This window comes from Manis pentadactyla, chromosome 7 (genome assembly GCF_030020395.1).
Source record: "Manis pentadactyla isolate mManPen7 chromosome 7, mManPen7.hap1, whole genome shotgun sequence".
Lineage (NCBI taxonomy): Eukaryota > Metazoa > Chordata > Mammalia > Pholidota > Manidae > Manis > Manis pentadactyla.
Window position 1 is genome coordinate 39,522,516 of NC_080025.1, and position 26,477 is coordinate 39,548,992.

The 26,477-nt window shown below is 45.5% G+C and overlaps 1 protein-coding gene across 3 annotated transcripts in view; it reads left to right on the top strand.

Annotated features, from left to right (window-relative positions):
• The window catches only part of CCM2 (CCM2 scaffold protein), a 135,179-nt gene that overhangs the window by 30,613 nt on the left and 78,089 nt on the right, over window positions 1–26,477 (top strand). For 2 of the 3 annotated variants that reach the window (XM_036910321.2, XM_036910322.2), the window contains exon 2: window positions 24,017–24,190. In XM_036910321.2, coding sequence (XP_036766216.1) covers window positions 24,017–24,190 — 174 coding nt within the window. Of the gene's footprint in view, window positions 1–5,472; window positions 5,604–24,016; window positions 24,191–26,477 lie in introns of those variants that run through there. The other variant, XM_057505307.1, reaches the window with a different exon arrangement.

Consider the following 26,477-nt stretch of genomic DNA (forward strand, 5'->3'; position numbering starts at 1 on the left):
TACAGGGGACTAGCACTGCCCCCTTCCTAGTGTGGCCTCCTTGTAGACACAGCAGGAGTCACTGCTGTTGCCCAGACCTTCTGCCCAGTGTGAAACTGTCCAAACTTGGGTGGACACTGTGGAGGGCACTGCAAAGTCCTGAGATGAGCCAGCTCCCACCACTGACAGGGCCAGCGCCCAGTGAGTGACCCCATGCCACCTGCTGGACCACTGGGGCCGGGAGGCAGCCTTGGAAAGTGCTTCTGTGTGTTATTAGGAATCAAGATTCTTCAAGTAAAAATGTAAAGATGGAAGTATAAAGTTAAAAGAACTTAAAGGAAAATCCTACTTGATTCATTTTGAACTAGAAGTCTTAGAATTTGTGATCTTTTAAAGCCACCCATTTTTTAGCTGTAGCCCCGAGAACAGCAGGATGAAAGGCGGTCCATTGGCAGTGAGCATATCTGTGCCTGAAGTTAGTCTGTGCTTTGCCCTGAGAAGTGGGGTTGACTGGGTGGGAAAGCATACTTTTTGGCCCCAGAGTCTGCCTCTGTAAGAGAATGTGTCACGCATTGAGGTCGTGGAGAGTCTGCACTCCGTCTGACATTCAGTCAGGCTGTGCTTTAGTATTGTTCACACTGGGATCATGCTGTGTGTGTTTGACCACCTTTTTGTTTTCTACAGTTTTCTGATGGATTCCTTTCCTTTTTTCTTTCAAGAGTCATGCCTTAGTATGGTTCACACTGGGATCATGCTGTGTGTGTATGTTTGACCACCTTTGTTTTCTAGAGTTTTCTGATGGATTGCTTTCCTTTTTTCTTTCAAAAGAGTCATGCCTTTGTCATCAAGCACCTCTAGGGTCTGAATCATATAATTCATTAGTGGCATCTTCTTGCATGTCTTCAGGCCTTCCCTGTCCTGCTTCCATGTGGCTTGCTGCAGGGCTGTCTCCTGGGGTTTCCTGTCACTGTGTTCCCTGGTTAATTCCAGTGTTGCCTAGAGTTCACGTCTTTTTCTCTTGGATCCTATTTTTCTTTTGCTGGCAGTACATCTTCTGGTAGGTTTTCCAAAAAGGATTTTTTAGGGTATAGAAATTCCCAGGCATTGCAAGTATGAAAATAACTTAATTTTGCCCAAACTTGGTTGACAGTTTGGCTTTGTACTGATTTGTAGGTTCAGAGTAATTTCCCATTGGGACTTCACAGGGACATCCCTGTGGCATGAGGCATTCAGTGTGGGTCTGATTCTTGCTCCTTTGCAGGACGCTTTCGTTGTCCTTACCAGAAGCTTTCAGATACCCTCTTGGAATCCCAGTTTTACAGGGATGGTCTGAGTGTCTAGGGTGGGGGTCTGTTCCACTTGGCCTCCTGATGCTGGGGCCTTTGCCGACATCTTTGACATTGTGTTCTTCATGTGCCCTTGTCTCCTCTGAGGTCTCAGAGACTTCATGGATCTGGCCCCTGTGGCCTTTAGCTCTTGTATTCTTTTATTTTTCATCTTTGCTCTATGTTCTAGGACAGCGTTGGCAAACTTTTCATGTTAGTATTTCAGGCTTTGTGGCCAGGAGAGGGAATTGACATTGAGTAGGTGCTAAGAAGAGAGAACAAATTTCCACAACATTCTCACTGAGGAAACTCAAGTGTGATTGTTGCTAAGCACAGCTTTTCGTGATGCAGTGTCAGTGAGGGTGGGATTCCTTTGGGCACTGGCATTGCCTAATTAGGGCTCAGAGCTGGTGCTCTCCATCATCTGACTGACTGGAAGGTCCCTTTGCTGAGGTGGCCTCCGATGTCCTCCAGACCACTGCTCAGCTCTCAGTGATGCCTGTTGTCTTCAGCTTTCTCTTGAGCTCTGCTTTTGCAATGGTCTCTGTAATTCTTTTTTTATTTTTATTTTTTTAATTTTCGTATCATTAATCTACAACTACATGAGGAACATTATGTTTACTATACTCACCTCTTAACCAAGTCCCCCTCACAAACCTGATTACAGTCACTTACTGTCCATCAGCATAGTAAGATGTTGCAGAATCACTACTTGTCTTCTCTGTGTTGCACAGCCCTCCCCCTGCCCCTCCCCACGTTATACATGCTAATCTTAATGGCCCCTTTCTTTCCCACTCCCTTATCCCTCCCTTCCCACCCATCCTCTCCAGTCCCTTTCCCTTTGGTAACTTAGACCATTCTTGGGTTCTGTGATTCTGCTGCTGTTTTGTTCCTTCAGTTTTATCTTTGTTCTTATACTCCACATATGAGTGAAATCATTTGGTACTTGTCTTTCTCCTCCTGGCTTATTTCACTGAGCATAATACCCTCTAGCTCCATCCATGTTGTTGCAAATGGTAAGATCTGTTTTCTTCTTATGGCTGAATAATATTCCATTGTGTATATGTACCACATCTTCTTCATCCATTCATCTACTGATGGACACTTAGGTTGCTTCCATTTCTTGGCTATTGTAAATAGTGCTGCGATAAACATAGGGGTGCATCTGTCTTTTTCAAACTGGGCTGCTGCATTCTTAGGGTAAATTCCTAGAAGTGGAATTCCTGGGTCAAATGGTATGTCTATTTTGAGCTTTTTGAGGAACCTCCATACTGCTTTCCACAGTGGTCAAACTAGTTTACATTCCCACCAGCAGTGTAGGAGGGATCCCCTTTCTCCACAACCTCGCCAACATTTATTGTTGTTTGTCTTTTAGACGGTGGCAATCCTTACTGGTGTGAGGTGATATCTCATTGTGGTTTTAATTTGCATTTCTCTGATGACTAGTGATGTGGAACATCTTTTCATGTGTCTGTTGGCCATCTGAATTTCTTCTTTGGAAAAGTGTCTGTTCGGCTCCTCTGCCCATTTTTTAATTGGATTATTTGCTTTTTGTTTGTTGAGGTGCGTGAGCTCCTTATATATTTTGGATGTCAACCCCTTATCGGAAATGTCATTTATGAATATATTCTCCCATACTGTAGGATGTCTTTTTGTTCTGTTGATGGTGTCCTTTGCTGTACAGAAGATTTTCAGCTTGATATAGTCCCACTTGTCCATTTTTGCTTTTGTTTCCCTTGCCCGGGGAGATATGTTCATGAAGAAGTTCCTCATGTTTATGTCCAAGAGATTTTGCCTATGTTTTTTTCTAAGAGTTTTATGGTTTCATGACTTAGATTCAGGTCTTTGATCCATTTCAAATTTACTTTTGTGTATGGGGTTAGACAATGATTCAGTTTCATTCTCTTACATGTGGCTGTCCATTTTTGCCAACACCAACTGTTGAAGATGCTGTCATTTCCCCATTGTATGTCCATGGCTCCTTTATCGTATATTAATTGACCATGTATGTTTGGGTTAATATCTGGACTCTCTATTCTGTTCCACCGGTCTGTGGATCTGTTCTTGTGCCAGTACCAAATTGTTTTGATTACTGTTGCTTTGTAGTAGAGCTTGAAATTGGGAAATGAGTCCTCCCTGCTTTATTCTTCCTTCTCAGGATTGCTTTGGCTATTCGGGGTCCTTTGTGGTTCCATATGAATTTTTAAAACTATTTGTTCCATTTCATTGAGGAATGCTGTTGGTATTTTGATAGGGATTGCGTTGAATCTGTAGATTGCTTTAGGCAGGATGGCCGTTTTGACGATATTAATTCTTCCTAGCCAAGAGCATGAGATGAGTTTCCATTTGTTAGTATCCTCTTTAATTTCTCTTAGGACTGTCTTGTAGTTTTCAGAGTATAGGTCTTTCACTTCCTTGGTTAGGTTTATTCCGAGGTATTTTATTCTCATTGATGCAATTGTGAGTAGAATTGTGTTCCTGATTTCTCTTTCTGCTAGTTCATCGTTAGTGTATAGGAAAGCAACAGATTTCTGTGTATTAATTTTGTATCCTGCAACTTTGTTGAATTCCAATATTAGTTCTAGTAGTTTTGGAATGGATTCTTTCGGGTTTTTTGTATACAATATCATGTCATCTTCAAATAGTGACTGATGACTTCTTTATCAATCTGGATGCCTTGTAGTGTCTGTATTTCTGAGAGCCTGTTCTTGTTCTCTCCCATGGCTGCCTCAGATGCAGCCTCCTCTGAGCCTCTAGGAGCACAAGAGGAAGGCCCTGTTTCCACCCCTCTATTGAGTGCCTGCCCACATGCTCGCTGGCCTTTCTCTTCCATGCTGGCCCTGCTCTTCCTTGTGTCTGTGACTGCAAGGCGGGTGGGCTAACTTGTGCCAGTGGTGGGCTTCATTTCATGTGTCCATTTCCCTGGGAGGAGGGTGGCTGTGTGCTGCAGGCAGGGCTCAGTTCCTGCAGGTGATCAGGGCCACCTGTCCTGGTCTGCAGTGGCAGCTTACACAAGAAAGGATCTGGCTGCCTCATTGGTAGAGCCCTACAGCTGCTGCCCCTGCTTCTAGAGGCCTAGTGGACACAAGGGGTCCAGCCAGGGAGCTGCTGTCTCTTCTCACTGCCCCCCACAGTGAGGGGCTGTCTGCCCTGGCCTCCCCCAAGGGTGTGTCCTGCCAAGGTGAAGGCTGGAGGGGCTTTGACCAGTAAAGAGCAAAGCTGGCTCAAAAGAGAGGGAGAAATCTGAGTTCAGCCCGTCATCTGCACAGCACGGAGTCCAGAGAGATAAGGGGGCAGTCAGTTAAAACCAGATGTTTATTCAAACAAACCTAGTGCAGTGCTGCCCTCCTGACTCATGGCACTTGGGCATCTAGTGATCACTGAGACATGAGATCATTGTTCTGAAGCTGTTATTTTCAGAATTGAAAATACTAAACGTTTTTACAGTTTTAAGTTGATCCATGTGAAATTGCCCTTTAGAGGCAAAAACTTGAAAATCAGAACTTTGATTTGGTTTATCCTAATCAATAAAAATGTAATTGTTATGTCTGTTGATCTGTGAGCATACATGGTCACTAATTAACCAGGATATTTAGCTAAGTAGCCTGTCCTGTTCGCAGACATGGTAGAATAGAATGAGGCCTGTCAACACACCTAACTTCTCTGTTTCTAGATTTGGTTTGACCCTGAAGGAGCTAATGTGGGCTTGTGCAGAAGTTTAGTGTCACCTGGAGGTGGCAGACTGCGGGTCTTGGGAGGTGCGTTCTGCCCAGCTCCTGCCCACTTTGCTCTTGTAGCAAGCACCTGGGGTGGGTGACACCACATGGCCAGGAGGGCCCAGCAGTGTTCTGAGTGTGCTTGCTTGTGTCTCTTGGTCTTGGCATCTGGATTTGCAGAATGGCTGGACTTCCAAGGTGATGTCCTTCAAGAGGCAACACCACTTGGCCTGGAGATGTGAGGAGGCCGCCATGGGTGCTGTGTGCTCGAGGCAGTCAGGAGTGTGTACGACTTTGTGTCTTTTGTGCACATGGCTGTTTTGGATTTTGCCAGCAGTTTCAGGGTGTTGCCTGTTACTTAAACGTTCATAAAAACTGTAAACAGTTTCAGCGGGGTTTGCAGAAGGAAACTGTGGTTTCTGGTCTTCCTGTTCATTCACGTGTTTTCTTTAGAGGGAGGGCTGATATCTGGCTGTGTTTTTCATCAAGATCAGAGTGGATCTGTCTGCACAGTGACTATTGGCAGGGGGTTACCAAAGCTCCTCCTCAGGCTTTCCAGGGGGCACTGTCCATGGAGAAGGAGGTAGGTGCAAATCCGCATGGGAGAGGTGTGCAGATGGGTGTGGGGTCCCTTGGTGTGATTGTGAGGTAGATGTGGTCCCATGGCCCCTTCTGTGGGAAGGTGGGGGTGGAAGGTTCTTGCTGGCTTCCAGGTCTGAGAACCAGTGGCTCCTAGGAGACAGCAAAGTGGGAGCCCTTTGTAGGTCATTGGGTTTACCCATTTGAACACAAGGAGGGAGAGGCTGCAGGGGTCATGTGGATTCCTGGTCAGGACCCAAGATCCGAGTTGGGAAATTATTTAGGGAAAAGGTGAAGAGAAAGAGCAAACCCATGTGGGGCAGACTGGACCTGGCTGCCTCTGGAACGCAGGTGGTTGGGGGCGCAGAGCACCTGCCCTGTGCCGCCACGGAAGGGCAGAAGTTTGTCCAGGGGAAGTTTTGTGTTAACTACTAAAGGGTTAGCTAGGACACCGGTAAGGTGCCCAAGCACTGCACTGAGGTATTCTAGGTGCCCAGTGGGCTTCGTTCCTTTCTGGACTGCTCAGGACTTTCCAGAAATGCTGAGCTCAGCGTGTGCACTTGGTTAAGTGTTCCTTATTACTAACTTTGGTTCCCAAGTAGAGGCCATTATCCCATGGGTGGTTGTGGTTCCTCCAGAGATGCATTTCTTGTTGTAAATTAATTAACAAACACTTATGGAGGAATAAGCCTCCGAGAATTTGTGTAGGAGACACAGTGGTCACCCCAGGTGAGCTGACAAGGAGCTTTAGTTGAATGATGCTAAAGGCCAGCCTGGCACCAGGCTAAGTAGGCAGGGTTAGTGCGTGTGTGTAAGATCTCATTTTAGGTTTCTGACTGCAAAGTTGTTCAAGTATAAGATGGAAAATATTGCAAGAATACTGTAAGGATCTAGGGATCCATGCACCCATAGAGTTCCCAATGCTGCCTCTCAGTGCCCCTCCCCAGCCCAAGTGTGGACCCTTGGCTGTTCCTTCAACCTGCAGGGGCCCCAGCCTTTCTCGAGAGCCTTAGCATAGACAGACCCCAGACTGTGCCCAGTGCCAGGTCTGCTTTCCTGGAGAAGCCCTTAGCACTGTTCTCCTGGGGGCTGTCTTGGTCCTTTTGTCTTTTGGGGTGAAAGATGACAAGCTTACTTTCTTGATGAAATAAATGAGCTTCACAGAAATACTTGTTGAGTGAAGAATAAACAATTGCAGGTATGAAACCACTTTTTTTAAAATTAAGGTTTCACTGATACACAATCTCGTGAAGGCTTCACATAAGCATCACTATGGTCACTATATTCACCCATATTATCGAGTCCCCCCCAACCACAGTCACTGTCCATCAGCGTAACAAGATGCCACAGAGTCACTACTTGTCTTCTCTGTGTTCCACTGTCTTCCCTGTGAACAGCCCCCACACCACGTGTGCCAATCATAATGTCTCTCAATTCCCTTCTTCCTCTCTCCCCACCTGCCCTCCCCAGCCCCTCCCCTTTGGTAACTGCTAGTCCCTTCTTGGAGTCTGTGAATCTGCTGCTGTTTTGTTCCTTCAGTTTTGCTTCATTGTTATACTCCAAAAATAAGTGAAATCATTTGATACTTGTATTTCTCTGCCTGTCTTATTTCCCTGAGCATAATACCCTCCAGCTCCACCCATGCTGTTGCAAATGGTAGGGTTTGTTTTCTTCTTATGGCTGAATAATATTCCATTGTGTATATGTACTACATCTCCTTTATCCACTCATCTACTTATGGACACTTAGGTTGCTTCCATTTCTTGGCTATGGTAAATAGTGCTGCGATAAACATAGGGGTGCATATGTGTCTTTGAATCTGAGATGTTGTTTCCTTTGGCTAAATTACTAGGAGTGGAATTCCTGGGTCAATTGGTATTTCAATTTGTAGTTTTTTGAGGAAACTCCATACTGCTTTGCACAATGGTTGAACTAATTTACATTCCCACCAGCAGTATAGGAGGGTTCCCCTTTCTCCACATCCTCACCAGCATTTGTTGTTTGTCTTTTTTTTTTTTCATTTGTAGTCACTGTTTTATTACTCCTAAACTAGTAAAGAACTAGATTTCAGCAGAACAGGTATTGGTTACACAGGACTACGTAAACTAAGGCAGATGATTTTGTGGCTTTTTGTTTCAAGTGTTGCTGATAAGCTGACAACAGTTTAGTAAATGACTATCTTTATAAGCAGAATTGAAACTTTATCTTTCTACCTGATCCCTCCAGAATTTAAAAACTCTCCAAGACTTTTTTTTTTTATAATACCTTTTTTTTTCTTGAGAGGGCATCTCTCATATTTATTGAGCAAATGGTTGCTAACAACAATAAAATTCTGTACAGGGGACTCAATGCACAATCAATCAACCCCAAGCCTAATTCTCAACAGTCTCCAATCTTCTGTAGCATAACGAACAAGTTCTTACATGGTGAACAAGTTCTTACATAGTGAATAAGTTCTTACATGGTGAACAGTGCAAGGGCAGTCATATCACAGAAACTTTCGGTTTTGATCTGTTGTTTGTCTTTTGGATGTTGGCCATCCTAACTGGTGTGAGGTGATACCTCATTTTCGTTTTAATTTGCATTTCTCTGATGATTAGCAATATGGAGCATCTTTTCATGTGCCTGTTGGCCATCTGAATTTCTACTTTGGAGAAGTGTCTTTTCAGATCGTCTTCCCATTTTTTAAGCAGATTATTTGCTTTTTGGTTGTTGAGGCACATGAGCTCTTTATATATTTTGGGTGTCAACCCCTTATCGGATGTGTCATTTATTAATATATTCTACCATACTGTAGGATGTCTTTTTGTTCTACTGATGGTATCCTTTGCTGTACAGAAGCTTTTAGTTTGATATAGTCCCACTTGTTCATTTTTGCTTTGGTTCCCTTGCCTGGGGAGATTTGTTCATGAAGAAGTTGCTCATGTTTATGTCCAAGAGTTTTTTGCCTATATTTTTTTCTAAGAGTTTTATGGTTTCATGACTTACATTCAGGTCTTTGATCCATTTTGAGTTTACCTTTGTGTATGGGGTTAGACAATAATCCAGTTTCATTCTCTTGCATGTAGCTGTTCAGTTTTGCCAACATCAGCTGTTGAAGAGGCTGTCATTTCCCCATTGTTTGTCCATGGCTCCTTCATCATATATTAATTGACCATATATGCTTGGTTTTATATCTGGGCTCTCTAGTCTGTTCCACTGGTCTGTGGGTCTGTTCTTGTGCCAGTACCAAATTGTCTTGATTACTGTGGTTTTATAGTAGGGCTGGAAACCAGGGAACATAAGTCCCCATGCTTTATTCTTCCTTCTCAGGATTGCTTTGGCTATTCGGGGTCTTTTGTCATTCCATATGAATTTAGAACTATTTGCTGTAGTTCATTGAGGAATGCTGTAGGTATTTTGAAAGGGATTGCATTGAAACTGTAGATTGCTTTAGGCAGGGTGGCGGTTTTGACAATATTAATTGGTCCTAGTCAAGAGCATGGGATAAATTTCCATTTATTAATGTCCTTTTAAGAGTGCCTTGTAGTTTCCTTGGTTAGGTTTATTCCTAGGTATTTTATTCTTTTTGATGCATTTGTGAATGGAGTTGTTTTCCTGATTTCTCTTTCTGCTAGTTCATCGTTAGTGTATAGGAATGCAACAGATTTCTGTGTATTGATTTTGTATACCACAACTTTGCTGAATTCCAATATTAGATCTAGTAGTTTTGGAGTGGATTCTTTAGGGTTTTTTATGTACAATATCATGTCATGTGCAAACAGGGACAGTTTAACTTCTTCCTTGCCAATCTGGATGCCTTTTATTTCTTTGTGTTGTTTGATTGCCATGGCTAGGACCTCCAGAACTATGTTGAATAACAGTGGGGAGATTGGGCATCCTTGTCTTGTTCCCGATCTTAAAGGAAAAGCATTGAGCTCCTCACTGTTAAGTATAATGTTGGCTGTGGGTTTATCATATATGGCCTTTATTATGTTGAGGTACTTGCCATCCATACCCATTTTGATGAGAGTTTTTATCATGAATGGATGCTGAATTTTGTCGAATGCTTTTTCAGCATCCATGGAGATGATCATGTGGTTTTTGTCCTTTTTGTTGATATGGTGGTGGATGATGTTAATGGATTTTTGAATGTTTTACCATCCTCGCATCCCTGGGATGAATCCCACTTGATCGTGATGGGTGATCTTTTTGATCTATTTTTCAATTTGGTTTGCTTATATTTTGTTGTATATTTTTGCATCTATGTTCATCAGGGATATTGGTCTGTAATTTTTTTTTTTTTGGTGTTTTTGCCTGGTTTTCGTGTTAGAGTGATGTTGCCCTTGTAGAATGAGTTTGGGAGTATTGCCTCCTCTTCTACTTTTTGGAAAACTTTAAGGAGGATGGGTATTAGGTCTTCATTAAATGTTTGATAAAATTTAGCAATGAAACCATCTTGTCCAGGAGTTTGGTTCTTAGGTAGTTTTTGATTACCAATTCAATTTCCTTGCTGGTAATTTGTTTATTCAGATTTTCTGTTTCTTCCTGGGTCAGCCTTGTAAGGTTGTGTTTTTCTAGAAAGTTGTCCATTTCCTTTAGGTTATCCAGTTTGTTAGCATATACTTTTTTTTAATTTTGGTATCATTAATCTACAATTACAGAAAGAACATTATGTTTACTAGATTCCCCCCTTCATCAAGTCTCCCCCACATACCCCTTTACATTCACTGTCCATCTGCGTAGTAAGATGCTGTAAAATCACTACTTGTCTTCTCTGTGTTGTGCAGCCCTCCCTGTGCTCCCCATGCTAATTGTAATGCCCCCTTTCTTTTTCCCCGCCCTTATCCCTCTCTTCCCATCCCTCGTTTCCAGTCCCTTTCCCTTTGGTAACTATTAGTCCATTCTTGGGTTCTGTGATTCTGCTGCTGTTTTGTTCCTTCAGTTTTCCTTTGTTCTTATATTTCACATATGAGTGAAATTGTTTGGTACTTGTCTTTCTCTGCCTGGCTTATTTCAGTGAGCATAATAGCCTCTAGCTCCATCCATGTTGTTGCAAATGGTAGGATCTGTTTTTTTCTTATAGCTGAGTAATATTCCATTGTGTATACATACCACATCTTCTTTACCCACTCATCTACTGATGGACACTTAGGTTGCTTCCATTTCTTGGCTATTGTAAATAGTGCAGCAATAAACATAGAGGTGCATCTGTCTTTTTCAAACTGGAGTGCTGCATTCTTAGGGTAAATTCCTAGAAGTGGAATTCCGGGGTCAAATGGTATTTCTATTTTGAGCATTCTGAGGAACCTCCATACTGCTTTCCACAATGGTTGAACTAGTTTACAATCCCACCAGCAGTGTAGGAGGGTTCCCCTTTCTCCACAACCTCGCCAACATTTATTGTTGTTTGTCTTTTCGATGACCGCAATCCTTACTGGTGTGAGGTGATATCTCATTGTGGTATTAATTTGCATTTTCTCTGATGATTAGCGATGTGCAGCATCTTTTCATGTGCCTGTTGGCCATCTGGATTTCTTCTCTAGAGAACTGTCTATTCAGCTCCTCTGCCCATTTTTTAATTGGATTATTTGCTTTTTGTTTGTTGAGGGGGGAAGCTCTTTATATATTTTGTATATCAATCCTTTATCGGATCTGTCATTTACAAATATATTCTCCCATACTGTAAGATGTCTTTTTGTTCTATTGATGGTGTCCTTTCCTGTACAGAATCTTTTTAGCTTGATATAGTCCCACTTGTTCATTTTTGCCTTTGTTTCCCTTGCCCGGGGAGATATGTTCATGAAGAAGTCACTCATGTTTATGTCCATGAGATTTTTGCCTATGTTTTTTTCTAAGAGTTTTATGGTTTCATGACTTACATTCAGGTCTTTGATCCATTTGGAGTTTACTTTTGTGTATGGGGTTAGACGGTGATCCAGTTTCATTCTCTTACATGTAGCTGTCCAGTTTTGCCAGCATCATCTGTTGAAGAGACTGTCCTTTCCCCATTATATGTCCATGGCTCCTTTATCATATATTAATTGGCCATATGTGTTTGGGTTAATGTCTGGAGTCTCTGTTCTGTTCCACTGGTCTGTGGCTCTGTTCTTGTGCCAGTACCGAATTGTCTTGATTACTGTGGTTTTGTAGTAGAGCTCGAAGTTGGGGAGTGAGATCCCCCCCACTTTATTCATCCTTCTCAGTATTGTGTTGGCTATTCGGGGTCTTTGGCGGTTCCATATGAATTTTTGAACTATTTGTTCCAGGTCATTGAAGAATGCTTTTGTTAATTTGATAGGGATTGCATCGAATCTGTATATTGCTTTGGGCAGGATGGCCATTTTGACAATATTGATTCTTCCCAGCCAGGAGCATGGGATGAGTTTCCATTTGTTAGTGACCTCATTAATTTCTCTTAAGAGTGTCTTGTAGTTTTCAGGGTATAGGTCTTTCACTTCCTTGGTTAGGTTTATTCCTAGGTATTTTATTCTTTTTGATGCTATTGTGAATGGAATTGTTTTCCTGATTTCTCTTTCTATTAGTTCATTGTTAGTGTATAGGAAAGCCACAGATTTCTGTGTGTTGATTTTGTATCCTGCAACTTTGCTGAATTCCGATATTAGTTCTAGTAGTTTTGGAGTGGAGTCTTTAGGGTTTTTTATGTACAATATCATGTCATCTCCAAATAGTGACAGTTTGAATTCTTCTTTACCAATCTGGATTCCTTGTATTTCTTTGTTTTGTCTGATTGCCATGGCTAGGACCTCCAGTACTACGTTGAATAACAGTGGGGAGAGTGGGCATCCCTGTCTTGTTCCCGATCTCAGAGGAAAAAGTTTCAACCTCTCGCTGTTCAGTATGATGTTGGCTGTGGGTTTATCATATATGGCCTTTATTATGTTGTGGTACTTCCCCTCTATCCCCATTTTGTTGAGAGTTTTTATCATGAACGGATGTTGAATTTTGTTGAATGCTTTTTCAGCATCTATGGAGATGATTACGTGGTTTTGTCCTTCTTTTTGTTGGTATGGTGGATGATGTTGATGGATTTTTGAATGTTGTACCATCCTTGCATCCCTGGGATGAATCCCACTTGGTTGTGGTGTATGATCCTCTTGATGTATTTTTGAATTCTGTTTGCTAATATTTTGTTGAGTATTTTTGCATCTACGTTCCTCAGGAATATTGTTCTGTAATTTTCTTTTTTGGTAGGGTCTTTCCCTGGTTTTGTTTTTAGGGTGATGTTGGCTTCATAGAATGAGTTTGGAAGTATTCCCTCCTCTTCTATTTTTTGGACAACTTCAAGGAGAATGGGTATTATGTCTTCTCTGTATATCTGATAAAATTCTGAGGTAAATCCATCTGGCCCAGATGTTTTGTTCTTGGGTAGTCTTTTGATTACCGCTTCAATTTCGTTGCTGGTAATTGGTCTGTTTAGATTTTCTGTTTCTTTCTGGGTCAGTCTTGGCAGGTTGTATTTTTCTAGGAAGTTGTCCATTTCTCCTAGGTTTTCCAGCTGTTAACATATAGGTTTTCATAGTACTCTGTAATAATTCTTTGTATTTCTGTGGGGTCCGTCATGATTTTTCCTTTCTCGTTTCTGAGTCTGTTGATGTGTGTTGACTCTCTTTTTCTCTTAATAAGTCTGGCTAGAGGCTTATCTATTTTGTTTATTTTCTCGAAGAACCAGCTCTTGGTTTCATTGATTTTTTTTTCTATTGTTTTATTCTTCTCAATTTTATTTATTTCTTCTCTGATCTTTATGATGTCCCTCTGTCTGGTGACCTTAGGCCTCATTTGTTCTTCTTTTTCCAATTTCGATAATTGTGACATTAGACCAGTTGGGATTGTTCTTCTTTCTTTAAATATGCCTGGATTGCTATATACTTTCCTCTTAAGACTGCTTTTGCTGTATTCCACAGAAGTTGGGGCTTAGTGTTGTTGTTGTCATTTGTTTCCATATATTGCTGGATCTCCAGTTTAATTTGGTCGTTGACCCATTGATTATTTAGGAGCATGTTGTTAAGCCTCCATGTGTTTGTGAGTCTTTTTGCTTTCTTAGTACAATTTATTTCTAGTTTTATACCTTTGTAATCTGAAAAGTTGGTAGGTAGGATTTCAGTCTTTTGGAATTTACTGATTCTCTTTTTGTGGCCTAGTATGTGGTCTATTCCTGAGAATGTTCCATGTGCACTTGAGAAGAATGTGTATCCTGTTGCTTTTGGATGTAGAGTTCTATAGATGTCTATTAGGTCCATCTGTTCTAGTGTGTTGTTAAGTGCCTCTGTGTACTTACTTATTTTCTGTGTGGTGGATCTGTCCTTTGAAGTGACTGGTGTGTTAAAGTGTCCCAAAATGAATGCATTGCATCCTGTTTCCTCCTTTAATTCTGTTAGTATTTGTTTCACATATATTGGTGCTCCTGTATTGGGTGCATATATGTTTATAATGGTTATATCCTCTTGTTGGGCTGAGTCCTTTATCAGTATGTAATGTCCTTCTTTATCTCTTGTCACTTTCTTTATTTTGAAGTCTGTTTTGGCTGATACTAGTATTGCAACACCTGTTTTTTTCTCTCTGTTGTTTGCATGGAATATCTTTCTCCATCCCTTGACTTTTAATCTGTGAATGTCTTTGGGTTTGAGGTGAGTGTCTTATGAGCAGCATATAGATGGATCTTGCTTTTTTTTATCCATTCTGTTACTCTGCATCTTTTGATTGGTGCATTCAGTCCATTTACATTTAGTGGTGTTTATTGAAAGATATGTACTTATTACTATTGCAGGCTCTAGATTCCTGTTTACCAAAGGTTCAAGGTTAGCTTGTTTACTGCCTTTCTGTCAGACTTAACTCGCTTACTGAGCTGTTTTAAACACAGTCTGATGATTATTTCTTTCCCTTCTTTTTCCTCCTCCTCCATTCTTCATATTTTGGGTGTTTTGTTCTGTGCTCTTTTTAGGAGTGCTCCCATCTAGAGCAGTCCTCTAAGACACCCTGTAGAGTTGGTTTGTTGGAGGCAAATTCCCTCAACTCTTGCTTGTTTGGGAATTGTTTAATCCCTCCTTCACATTTAAATGATAATCGTGCTGGATACAGTATCCTTGGTTCAAGGCCCTTCTGTTTCCTTGCATTAAATATATCATGCCATTCTCTTCTGTCCTGTAAGGTTTCTGTTGAGAAGTCTGATGATAGCCTGATGGGTTTTCCTTTGTAGGTGACCTTTTTTCTCTCTCTGGCTGCCTTTAATACTCTGTCCTTGTCCTTGATCTTTGCCATTTTAATTATTATGTATCTTGGTGTTGTCCTCTTTGGTTCCTGTCTCTCTGGAGTTCTGTGTGCCTCTGTAGTCTGAGCAACTATTTCCTCCCCCAGTTTGTGGAAGTTCTCAGCAGTTATTTCTTCAAGGACACTTTCTATCCCTTTTTCTGTCTCTTCTTCCTCTGGTACTTCTATAATGCCGATATTGTTCCTTTTGGATTGGTCACACAGTTCTCTTAATATTGTTTCATTCCTGGATATCCTTTTATCTCTCTCTGCATCAGCTTCTATGCGTTCCTGTTCTCTGTTTTCTATTCCACCAATGGCCTCTTGCATCTTGTCCATTCTGCTTATATATCCTTCCAGAGTTTGTTTCACTTCTGTAATCTCCCTCTGGATATCTATATTCTCTCTCCGGATGTCTGTACTCTCCCTCCGGACTTCATCCCTTAACTCTTGCATATTTCTCTGCAGCTCTGAGTGCATATTTATGATTTTTATTTTGAATTCTTTTTCAGGGAGACTGGTTAGGTCTGCCTCTGCAGATCCTTTCTCAGGTGTTGTTTGAACTATCTTGGACTGGACTAAATTTTTTTGCCTTTTCATGGTGACAGCAGTTGCTGTAGGCAGGTTGCGGTGTGTCAGCTGGGAGAAGAAAGCCCTTTCCTGCTTGCTGGATGCCTTGCCCTTCTCCCCTGCCTGTGTCAGTTACCTGCACTCCTGGAGCAGCCACCAGGTTAGTCCCCTAAGCTGCTGTGGGCGGGGTCTCCATCAGAGCAGCATGGAGCCCTGCGGGGAATGGCACGCCCACCAGCTGCGCTCCTCTGTGCTTGCAGCACCCCTGCCGTGCAGCTGTGTGGCAGCAGCGGCCTTTGTGGCTGGCCCGGGTGGCTGTGCATTGGGCTGGGATTCTGGTCGGCCACTGGGAGTGTGCCTGCTCTCTCTGACTCTGCTGCAGGTGTGAGCAGGTTTCTCCTGCGAGGGCCTCTACTGGGCTCCTCTGGCTTTACTGCCACCGGTGTGCGCGAGCTGCGCCTGGGCTGTTCGGTCACACCTCTGTGGGCTAGCACAAGCCTCTCTTGGTCCTGTCTGGTGCCGCTGGCGCATGGATCTGCTCCTTGTCCTTTCCGGCACTCCTGTCCCTGGCACGCGCCGCCACTCTCCCGCTACTGTGCCGGTGTGTAGGGGTCCGCGCCAGTTGGAGGAACGACTGGCAGCCTGCTTAGTGTCGTGAGGGTCTTCAGAGCTGCACTGCCTCCCAGGTTTTAGGGCGCCTAAGTTTCCCCGGGATTCCCAGCTGCTGGCTGTGTGTGCTGTGACAACTTCATCCAGCAATGGGGTCCCTGTCTCTTTAAGACTTGCAGAAAGCACTCGCTTTTCTTTTGTCTCAGGGGCTCCGGTTGCGGGGACCTGCCCACGGGTTTTGCTTTTCCTTTTCTCTAATATCCAGCACCCCATGCCCCTTGTGTCTGTGTTCCGGGTGCGGATTTCTAGAGCTCGTTATTTAGCATTCCTGGGCTTTCACTCCCTCCCCGTTCCGACTCCTTTCTTCCCGCCAGGTTTTGGGGTGGGGGAGCGTTCGGGTCCCACCTGGCTGCAGCTTGTATCTTACCCCTTCGTGTGATGTCGAGTTCTCACAGATGTAGATGTATTCTGGTTGTTATACTGCATCCACTGGTGTCTCTTTTAGGAATAGCTGTATTTATTGTATTTTCATAAATATATATGTTTTGGGGAGGAGATTTACTCTGAAGTACTCACGCTGCCATCTTCCTGTGATCCCTCCTAGCGTATACTTTTTATAGTATTCTCTCATAATTCTTTGTATTTCTGTGGTGTCCATAGTGATTTTTCCTTTCTCTGTTGTGATTCTGTTTATGACTGTGGACTCTCTTTTTTTCTTGATAAGTCTGTCTAGGAATTTATCCATTTTGTTTATTTTCTCGAACCAGCTCCTGCTTTCATTGATTCTTTCTCTTGTTTTGTTCTTCTCGATTTTGTTTATTTCTGATTTAATCTTTGTTATGTCCCTACTTTACTAACTTTGGGCCTCATTTGTTCTGCCTTTTCTAGTTTTGTAAACTGTGAGTTTGGACTCTTCATATGGGATTGTTCTTCTTTCCTTAGTTAGGTAGGCCTGTATTGCAATATAGTTCCCTCTTAGCATGGCCTACTCTGCATCCCACAGATTTTTGTGTTGTTGAATTATTGTTGTCATTTGTCTCCATATATTGCTTGATCTGTATTTTTATTTGCTCATTGATCCGTTGATTATTTAGGAGCATGTTATTAAGCCTCCTTGTGTTTGTGTTTGTGTTTGTGTGCTTTTTCTTTTTCCTCTGTGTAATTTATTTCTAGTTTCACACGTTTGTCATCTTAGAAGCTAGTTGGTACAATTTCAATCTTTTTGAATTTACTGAGGCTCTTTTTGTGGTTTAGCATATCATCTATTCTTGAAAATGTTCCATGTGCACTTGAGAAAAATGTGTGTCCTGTTGCCTTTGGATGAAGTTTTCTGTAGATGTCCATTAGGTGTGTGTGTTCTAATACATTGTTCTGTCCCTCTGTCTCTACTTATTTTCTGTCTAGTTGATGTGTCCTTTGGAGTGAGTGGTGTGTTGATGTCTCCTAAAATGAATGCATTGCATTCTATTTCCCTGTTTAATTCTGTTAGTATTTGTTTTACATATGTGGGTGATCCTGTGTCGGGTTCCTGTATATTTATAATGATTATATCCTCTTTTTGCACTGTCCCCTTTATCATTATGTAATGTCCTTCTTTGTCTCTTGTTGCTTTCTTTGTTTTGAAGTCTATTTTGTATGATAAAAGTTCTGCATCACCTCCTGTTTTTCTCCCTATTAGTTGCATGAGATATCTTTTTCCATACCTTTACTTTTGGTCTGTGTATGTCTTTTGTTTGAAGTGAGTGTCTTGTAGGCAGCATATAGACGGGTCTTGTTTTTTATCCATTCAGTGACTCTATGTCTTTTGATTGGTGCATTCAGACCATTTACATTTAGGGTGATTATCAATAGGTATGTAGTTATTGCCATTGCAGGCTTTAGATTTGTGATTACCAAAGGTTCAAGGGTAATTCCCTTACTATCTAACAGTCTAATTTACCTAATTTCATATGGTATTACAAACACAACCTAAAGGTTCTTTTTTCTCCTTTTCCTTCCTCCTCCTTTATATGTTATGTATCATATTCTGCACTTTTGTCCATCCCTTGATTGATGTTAGGGGTAGTTGATTTGATTTTCCATCTGCTTAGTAATTAATTGTTCTACTTTGCTGTGGTTGTGTTTCCCCTGGTGACATCTATGTAGCCTTAGGAATACTTCCATGTATAGCAGTCCCTCCAAAATGCTCTGTAGAGGTGGTTTGTGGGAGGTAAATTCTCTCAGCTTTTGTTTATCTGAAAATTGTTTAATCCCTCCTTCAAATTTAAATGACAACCTTGCTGGGTAGAGTATTCTTGGTTCAAGGCCTTTGTGCTTCATTGCATTAAATATATCATGCCACTCCCTTCTGGCCTGTAAGGTTTCTGTTGAGAAATGTGATGATAACCTGATGGGTTTTCCTTTGTATATGATATTTTTTCTCTCTCTAGCTGCCTCTGAAAGTCTGTCTTTATCCTGACCTTGGCAATTTTAATTATTATATATCTTGATATTGTCTTCCTTGGGTCCCTTGTGTTGGGAGATCTGTGCACCTCCATGGCTTGAGAGACTATCTCCTTCCCCAAACTGGGGAAGTTTTCAGCAATTACCTCCTCAATAACGCTTTCTATTCCTTTTTCTCTCCTTCTTCTGGAACCCCTGTAATGCGAGTATTGTTCCATTTGGATTGGTCACACAGTTCTCTCAGTATTCTTTCATTCTTAAAGATCCTTTTTTCTCTCTGTGCCTCAGCTTCTTTGTATTCCTCTTCTCTAATTTCTATTCCATTTACCGTCTCTTCTACTCCTTCTAATCTGCTTTAAATCCCTCCATTGTATGTTTCATTTCAGGTATGGAATTTATTTATTATTGAATCTCCATCTTAAATTTGCCCATGAGTTCCTGACTATTTTTCTGTAACTCCATGAGCATGTTTGTGATTTTTATTTTGAACTCACTTTCAGGAGGATTGGTGAGTTCAGTTTTATTTAGCCTTTTTTCTGGGGTTTTCGTCTGAACCAGGTTCCTTTGACGTTTCATAATTCTATGTGGTGCCCTCTAGTTCCGGAAGCACTAGTCTCTGGAGCTTCTCAGCTGCTAGAGTGAGGTTGGTGGTCATAGGGGAGCACTGCTGGTGCCTGTGGGGAGGAAAGAGCTGTTACCTGATTCCCAGCTGCAGTGCCTTTCTCCAGTATCAGAGCCAGTGGGCTGACCACACACTTGCAAGCCTGTGTGCTTGGTGTTTCTATCTGTTGTAGGTGGGGCATCCCTCTGGGTGGCCTGATGCCAGAGCAGTGACTGCCAGTTTGTGAGCAAGTGCCGGCCAACCAGGAGGAAGGTGCAGTAGGCTGCATGTCACAGTGGGGGTCCTCGGAGCTGAGTAGGCAGCCAGGGGGATGGAGCGCCTGAAGCTCCTCAAAGTTCCCATCATGCTAGGCAGAGTGTGCCCAGACAACCTTTTCCACCTATCCCTTCTCCCGTGTAGGAAGCTCTGTGCAAATCCCGCCACTTCAGCAGCCCTCTTGCTGCTAGGAAGCCTCTCGGACTGCCTGCCTTTCCTTTGTCCCAGAGCAGCCCGATGTGGATCTCTGTCCTCCACAAATGGCCGGCATCTCAGTCTCTCAAGCACTCTGCGTTTCCCAGCTCCCCAACCCCACCAACCTCCAGAGCACCACATAATGCAGGTTTGTGCTCCAAAGCAGACCTCCAGGGCTGGGTGTTCAGCCGTCTTAGTCTTCCACCCACTCCCCGGTCTGTTTCTCTTCCACTGGTGAGCTGGGGTGGAGGAAGGGCTTGGGTCTCGCCGTATCAAGGCTTTGGTATGTTACCCTGTTTCGTGAGGACTGCTCTGTTCGTGAGGTCTGTGTGCAGTCTGGTGCAGCCTTCTTTCCTGTTGCTGTTTCAGGGCTAGTTGTGTTAACTATATTTTCACACTATGTGTAGTTTTGGGAGGATTTCTCTGTCTTACCTCTCATGCCACCATCTTGCATCTTCCAAAATATGCCGTTTAATGTTTGTATTGATCACTCTGGAATAATAGCTTTGTGTAGGCAGCGCCCTCTTGTGCCAAGATGCTCTACTCTCTCTAGCTACCCAGCACCTGGAGCAATGGCGGGGGTCTCAGGTGAGCAGTGCTGGTGAACTGGTGCTGGCTGGGAGGAAGGAGCTGCAAGCTGCATATCACCATGGGAGGCCTTGGTGCACATCACCAGCCACAGGGACGGAGCGCCGGAAGCTCCTGAAATTTCCGAAGCTGCTGGGCTGAGTGTGTCAGGACAATTTTGTCCACCTGTCCTTTCTCCCCAGCAGGAAGCTTTGTGTAATACTTGCCCCTTTAGCAGCCCTCTTGCTTTTGGGAAGTCGTTCAAAGTACCCACCTTTCTTTTGTCCTGTAGTGGCTGGTTGTGGGTAACTGTTCTTTACCAGTGACTGGAATCTCAGTCTCTCCAAATATTCTGGCTGTCTTTGCTTTCCAACCTATCTTATCTCCAGAGCACCATGTAATGTGGGTTCATGCTCCCGGAGCAGATCTCTAGTGATGGGTGTTCAGCAGTTCTTGGCTTCTACCCTCTCTCTGCTCTGTTTCTCTTCTTCCTGCTGGTTAGCTGGGGGTGAGGGAAGGGCTTCAGTCCCACTGGATCATGGATTTGCTACTTCACCCATTTCCATGAAGTCTTCTCTTTACTCCAGATGTAGGCAGTCTGTCATAGTCTTCTTTCCAGTTGCTCTTTCAGGATTCATTGTATTTGCTATATTTTCATATTATATGTGGGTTTGGGAGGAGGTTTCTGTCTCACTTCTCACACCGCCATCATTAAGCCAGTCTCTGAACCCACTTTTAAAACTGTTGATCTGGATGGCACCCAGGAAGTTGAAGGGGACGCACTTGCGTACTGGAGTCCTGACTGTGTGTCAAAATTTCCTCAAGTGTTTCTCAGTTTATTGTTTTGAAACGATCCTCCTTTTTCACATTGAAAAGCAGCATCAGTTCAAAACGAGTGCCCTCTTGTTCATCGTGCTTCTCAGAAGGCTGAGGGTCCCCACGTTTGCTATCTGAAGCTTCCAGAGTGCTGCTTCCCCGCTGCAGCAGGAGTGGGGCACACCAGTGCAGTGCCATGGTCCTCAGGCAGAGAAGCAGCCTCCATTGTGCACTGAAACAGGTGAGGGGCTGGAAAAAGCTGCAGGATGATGTATGTCAAGGCCAAGAACCAAGGCCGGGAAGCTGCCTGCTCCCAGACATTCCAGTGGGGTTTGGTGTTCATGCAGGTGTTGTAGGTGAGGCTTGGCTGACTGTGAGCAGTGGAGGACAGCACTGCAGTTTATCATGGGTCTGTGCTGTGTTGCCAGGGTGGCACCTTTTAAACACAGGGCAGTTTGGCGCTGAAGCACACCTTTGAGTCACCTGGCTAGTGGTTTTCATTGTGTATTTATTTAGTTCTTGTTCATCTTCTTTGGGCTTATTTCCCAGAATGACTGTGGCCCCCTGAGGGTAGGAATTCGGTCTCATTCACCGACAGGGCCTTCTTGATGCCCAACATAAGCACCAAACAAACATTGGATAGCCAATTCTCACTCCTCCCAGTAGGGTGCTGGGTCCCAAGAAGTAAAGCCAGAGGAAGGTGGGGTGAGCTCAGCCCAAGAGAGGCAGCCCTCAGGTGGGAGGCGGTGTCTGTATGGGGTGGTCCTATTTTCCATGGCCTGCAGGGGCCACATGGTGGTGCTCACCCTCGCACAGAAGTTTTTTCTTTAGGGTAGGTGGCAGTACTTGGGCCTGGAGTCCTTCCCAACACTAGTTCTGTGGGCAGACTGTAATTTTATGACCTGGACCTCAACATGAACATAATAGCAAGGGGTGCGTGCAGCCTGGTACCTGGTGGGTTGGCCTGGGCTTTGTGGTGGCAGGCTGAGCTTGGCAGGTCTCTTGTCAGAGTTGATTTCCTGTCGCTCCCAGGTTTGGAGCAGTAATGAATGGGGTAGCAGAATAAACAGGTGAGCTGAGCTGTCTGCCTGCATGACAGCTTCAGTGAGCCTCCACCTGGGCCCCCATTGGGTGACTCAGGAGGGTGAACTTTGTGGGGTCACCTGGTAGATGTGCTGTGGTAACATCTGCACACTTGGGCCAACTTCAGATGACCTGCATCTGTGGAGGTTGGGATCTTCTGGAGCTCAGGTTATTTGTCCATGCCTTAGGCTTAGCAGTCTGCTGCCCTCGACAGTGCCTAGCATGGGACAGGAATGAGGCCTCTCTGAGCGGCTACACTGAAGAGGAGCAGAAGGCAGTTGAAGTCACTGGGATGCCACCCAGGAGCAGCCATGGTCCAGATGGCCTGCCTGGGGATGCTGAGTCATCATGTTTGCAATACTACACTTTCAGAATTGTTCTCAACAGCTTGCTGTTCGTGCTTGTCTGCCAAAACCATGGTCTCCCCACTCAGACCCCACATGGCAACTGCCCAGCCACCTGGGGGTCTAGCTACTGCTTCCTTAGGTCCTGCTGGAGCTGCAGGTTCCCAGCATGGAGGACAAAGCAGGACAGATGGGGCCATGCCTCCTCCAGGAAGCTCTCTGCTCACCTGTATGCCTGTGACACTCACAGGTGACACCCCTTATCTCATCTCTGCCGATAGCTGAGCAGCTGTACGTGGAAGTAGCCTCATCCTTAAACACTTGGTGTGATGAGACTTCATGTTACAGAGGAGTTGGGGGCCAGTGTGTGGGGGGCTTCAGGTGAGGGCAGGGGTACCCCAGGTGATGGAGGGAGACCCTGGGGGTGGGAGGGGGGCCCTGGGTAATGGAGTGGGGACCTGGGTCCAGGAGGCAGCACCCCAGTGAGGGTGAAGGAGGGGGAACCCTGAGTGAAGGAGGGATTCCCTGGGTGAGGCAGGGGGAACCTGGGTCCAGGGGTGGGAGGGGTGACCCCGGTGAGTGAGGGGGCCCTGGTGAGGAAGGGCCTGCCATAACAGTTTGGAAGGTCAGTGGAATAAAAGCCAGGCATCCCAGGGCCCAGGGTCAGGTGTCTCCTTGTGGTGTGTTGGCCAAGAAGAGGTGAGAAGGCAGCCGCAGGCAGTGGGGTCAGGACTGGGGTCGCCTGGTGGGGCTTGCTGTGCTGCTGCACTATGGGTCAGAGGGGGCCATTTGGCATGGACATGTGCATGGCCGAGTCTGTCCCAGGTAGAGGAGAAACAGCCATGAGGGCTTTTTATTCGGTGTCTGGTGGTGGCTGTGTTACCTGTTGGCATGTGTACTGGTCTGAGCTAGCCTCTGGCTGCCCTCAGTAGTGCTGGGTGCCTGGTCAGGTAAGTGGGCTTGAGAGTTAGGAGGATTGAAGGTGGCTTGTGCGGTCATTGGCTGGGGCTCACGTCCTGTGTGGCGCCCCTGCCGAGGCTGCTGGGTGGTGTCTGGCTTCGGCCTTGTGTTCCTTTGGGTGGACTGGAGACAGTGGCCCATGTGTCTGTGCCAAGGACTGCAGCAGGACTGTCTGGCCACATCTGGGATGACTTAGCTGTGGAGTTATGGTGGAGGAAATCCAGGCCTTTCCCGGGGCTCATGTGCCAGCCTGTATCTTATCCTCTCTGACCCCCTTGCCCTTGCTCTGTAGGTTTACTTTGATTGTAGGATTGGCCTTTGGGACCTTCTGGACCCCAACTCAGGTGTGCAGGAGCCCAGGCACTGGCTGGCAAGGAGAATGCAGACTTTGTTGATGCTACAGCACTGGCCATGCCCCCGTCCCCCCAGAGACCCTTAGAGGACCGCATTTTTGTCCTCTGTGGGGAGTCTTCCCATGTCTGCTCTCTTCTTGACCACTGGGGTTACTTGTCTTGAGAATTTGCCCTGGACCTTGTCTGTGTCCATGAGCAGGGGCAGGACAAGCCCCTTGGTGCCCAAGCAGTGTGTGGGCATGGCCTGTGCATTTTTGGGCTCTGCCCGGCTGCCTGGGGATGGTGTGGCTTTGGCTTCACCAGCCACGTCACACTTGTGAACCTGCAGTCCAACCGTTGCTGTTTCTGTTTGCAGCCTGGAATCGTGTCACCATTTAAGCGGGTGTTCCTTAAAGGCGAGAAGAGTAGAGATAAGAAAGCTCAGGAGAAGGCTGCGGAGAGACGTCCTCTGCACACGGTGCTACTAGCCCTGCCGGAGCGTGTGGAGCCCGACACGCTGCTGAGCGACTACATCGAGAAGGAGGTGAAGGTGAGCATGTGGCACCTGGCCCCCAATTTTGCCCCGTCTGCTGTGCTGAAGCCCCTCTTCCCACCCCTTTCCTGGCTCTTCCTTCATCACAGGCTTCCTCTCTTCTCTGGAAGGCCATGTGCTGTGCTCCAGCATTAAGGCTCTGCTGTTCTGTGGGTCACTGTCACAGCCCAGGACGCGGGCCTCCTGAATCCTGCTGAAGCCTATGTCCCAAATAAGTGTGACATGCACCTGTGCATTTTTGGTCCTTCCCCCCAACACTGCAGTGAAAATGAGTTAATAAAAAGGGCAAAGTCACCAGGTCAGAGGGGATGGGAAAGCATGAAGGTTGTGAACTTGGGGAGGGAACCAAGAATGGGGGGTGGTGGAAGGGAGTTGAGGTCCTGGGGGGGGACAGTGGGAGTGGTGGGAGGGGGGCAATAGGGCTGGGCAGAGTCCCTGGGGGCAAGGACATGTGTGGGCAGTTTGGGTCCTTGGGAGGGTTTTCCACCCTTACCTGGCAGCCAGATGAGAGGGTTCCTGGTAGAGACATGAGACTAGGGAGGCTTGGATGTGGGGACACCTGGCAGGGAGGTGGTGGGGGACCCAGAGTGAAGACAAGGAAAATTGAATCAAAATTCTGCACAGTGGAGAGAGTCCCACCCCGTCCCTGCCAAGCGCCCAGAGGCCTGCGCTGGACCTGTCCCATGAGGAGGCCCTCCAGGGGTGCTGTATGGGGAGATGAGCTGCCCATGGGAGTGCTGCCTTCACACTGACTTGGGTACCCAGCAGCCTGTGCAGTCTGTCACAGCAGCCGAGGATCAGTACACACTGGAGGAAAGCTGTAACGGGAAAATGGAGCCCAAGACAAACACAAGAAGCAATGTGAGTGAAATAGCAGCTGTGCAGAGGCTGCTGAAGTGAGGAGCTGGAGAGTGGGGCAGGGCAGGGGAGGGGGCACATGAAGCAGGGAAGAGTCAGGTGGGAACCCAGCATGCTCCCAGCAAGACGTGTGTGCACCTTGCCCTATTCGTTCCACTAGTATGGCTGCAAACCCTGGGTGGTGCATATGCAGCCACCCCGACGGGACTCAGAGGCCAGAGCAGCAGGCCAGCTGGGACCTGGGGACAGGGAGCCGCCTGGTGGTGCACTCCAGTTTTCCTTTCTCCTCACGTATCTCAGGCCTGGAGCTGAAGACCCGGCAACCAGGAGTGACCACAGGTGCAGACAAAACCCTAACCAAAGTGGCTCCTTATGGCCAAAAGACCAGGAAAGGGAAGGCCTAGCTAGACAGAAACTGTATAACCATACTTGCTGAGCTCCACCTGGGACAGGAAACCTGTGGCCTAACCTCTGCAGCAAAGGCTGAGTGGGGACCAGCACCCACCCCAGAGAGGGAGCACCCGTGATGAAGCCCGGGTGGGACTGTGTGTCAGGACCTTGTGAGAGGCCAGTGGGCCCAGGCCTCCAACTCCTGGTAGCAGTAGTGTGTCGCCCACTCCCTCTTCATGGGACAAGAACAAACTGTCTAACGTTTATGTTGTCTGAATCATGAGAGGGCCTGAAGAACTGTTCAAAGGTGTCATGGTTGAAACCTCACTGATCTGGCAACAGACCACAGCAAAGATGAAGAACTGAGCACCCAACAAATGGGTCGACCTGGCAGGCTGCCCAGGGCCCAGCATGTGACACCTGAGGGAAGGAAAGACTGTCCTGAGGGCAGCGGGAAAGGATGCATCCATGGGAGGAACCATCAGAATGGCAGCAGATTTCTCAGGAGCCACGGGGCTGGAAGGGGGTGTAGCATTCTTGAGGCCTTCCGGCCAGCCGCAAATACCAAGTATATCCTGGTGCACCCTGCATGCACACCTGGTTCCTCCAGGAGCCCAGGCTGCTACACACCACCTGGTGGAAGAGGGGATTGGAATGGCCCTGCACCTAGTGCAGAAGTGCAATATCTAATTTGAAAATTCTGATTCCAAAAGTCTGTCGGCCCAGATTCTTCTGCTGGAGAGTTCTATCAAATGTTTAAAGAATTAACACCAATTCTGCATAATCTCTTCCAGGAAAATAGAAGGACTGGCAACACTTTCCAGCTGCGTGTGTGAGGGTGATGTTACCTGCTGCCAAGGCAGTGTGGAACAGGTACAGACAAGAGCATAGACAGGAATCTAACAAAACAATAGCCATGGAATTGAGAACCTGAAAAAGTTACGTACTGTGGCCATGGGAATGCAGGACTGGCTCAGTATTTGGAAAGGTAATCCATCATATCAACAGGCTAAGGGAGAGATAATACACGATCATC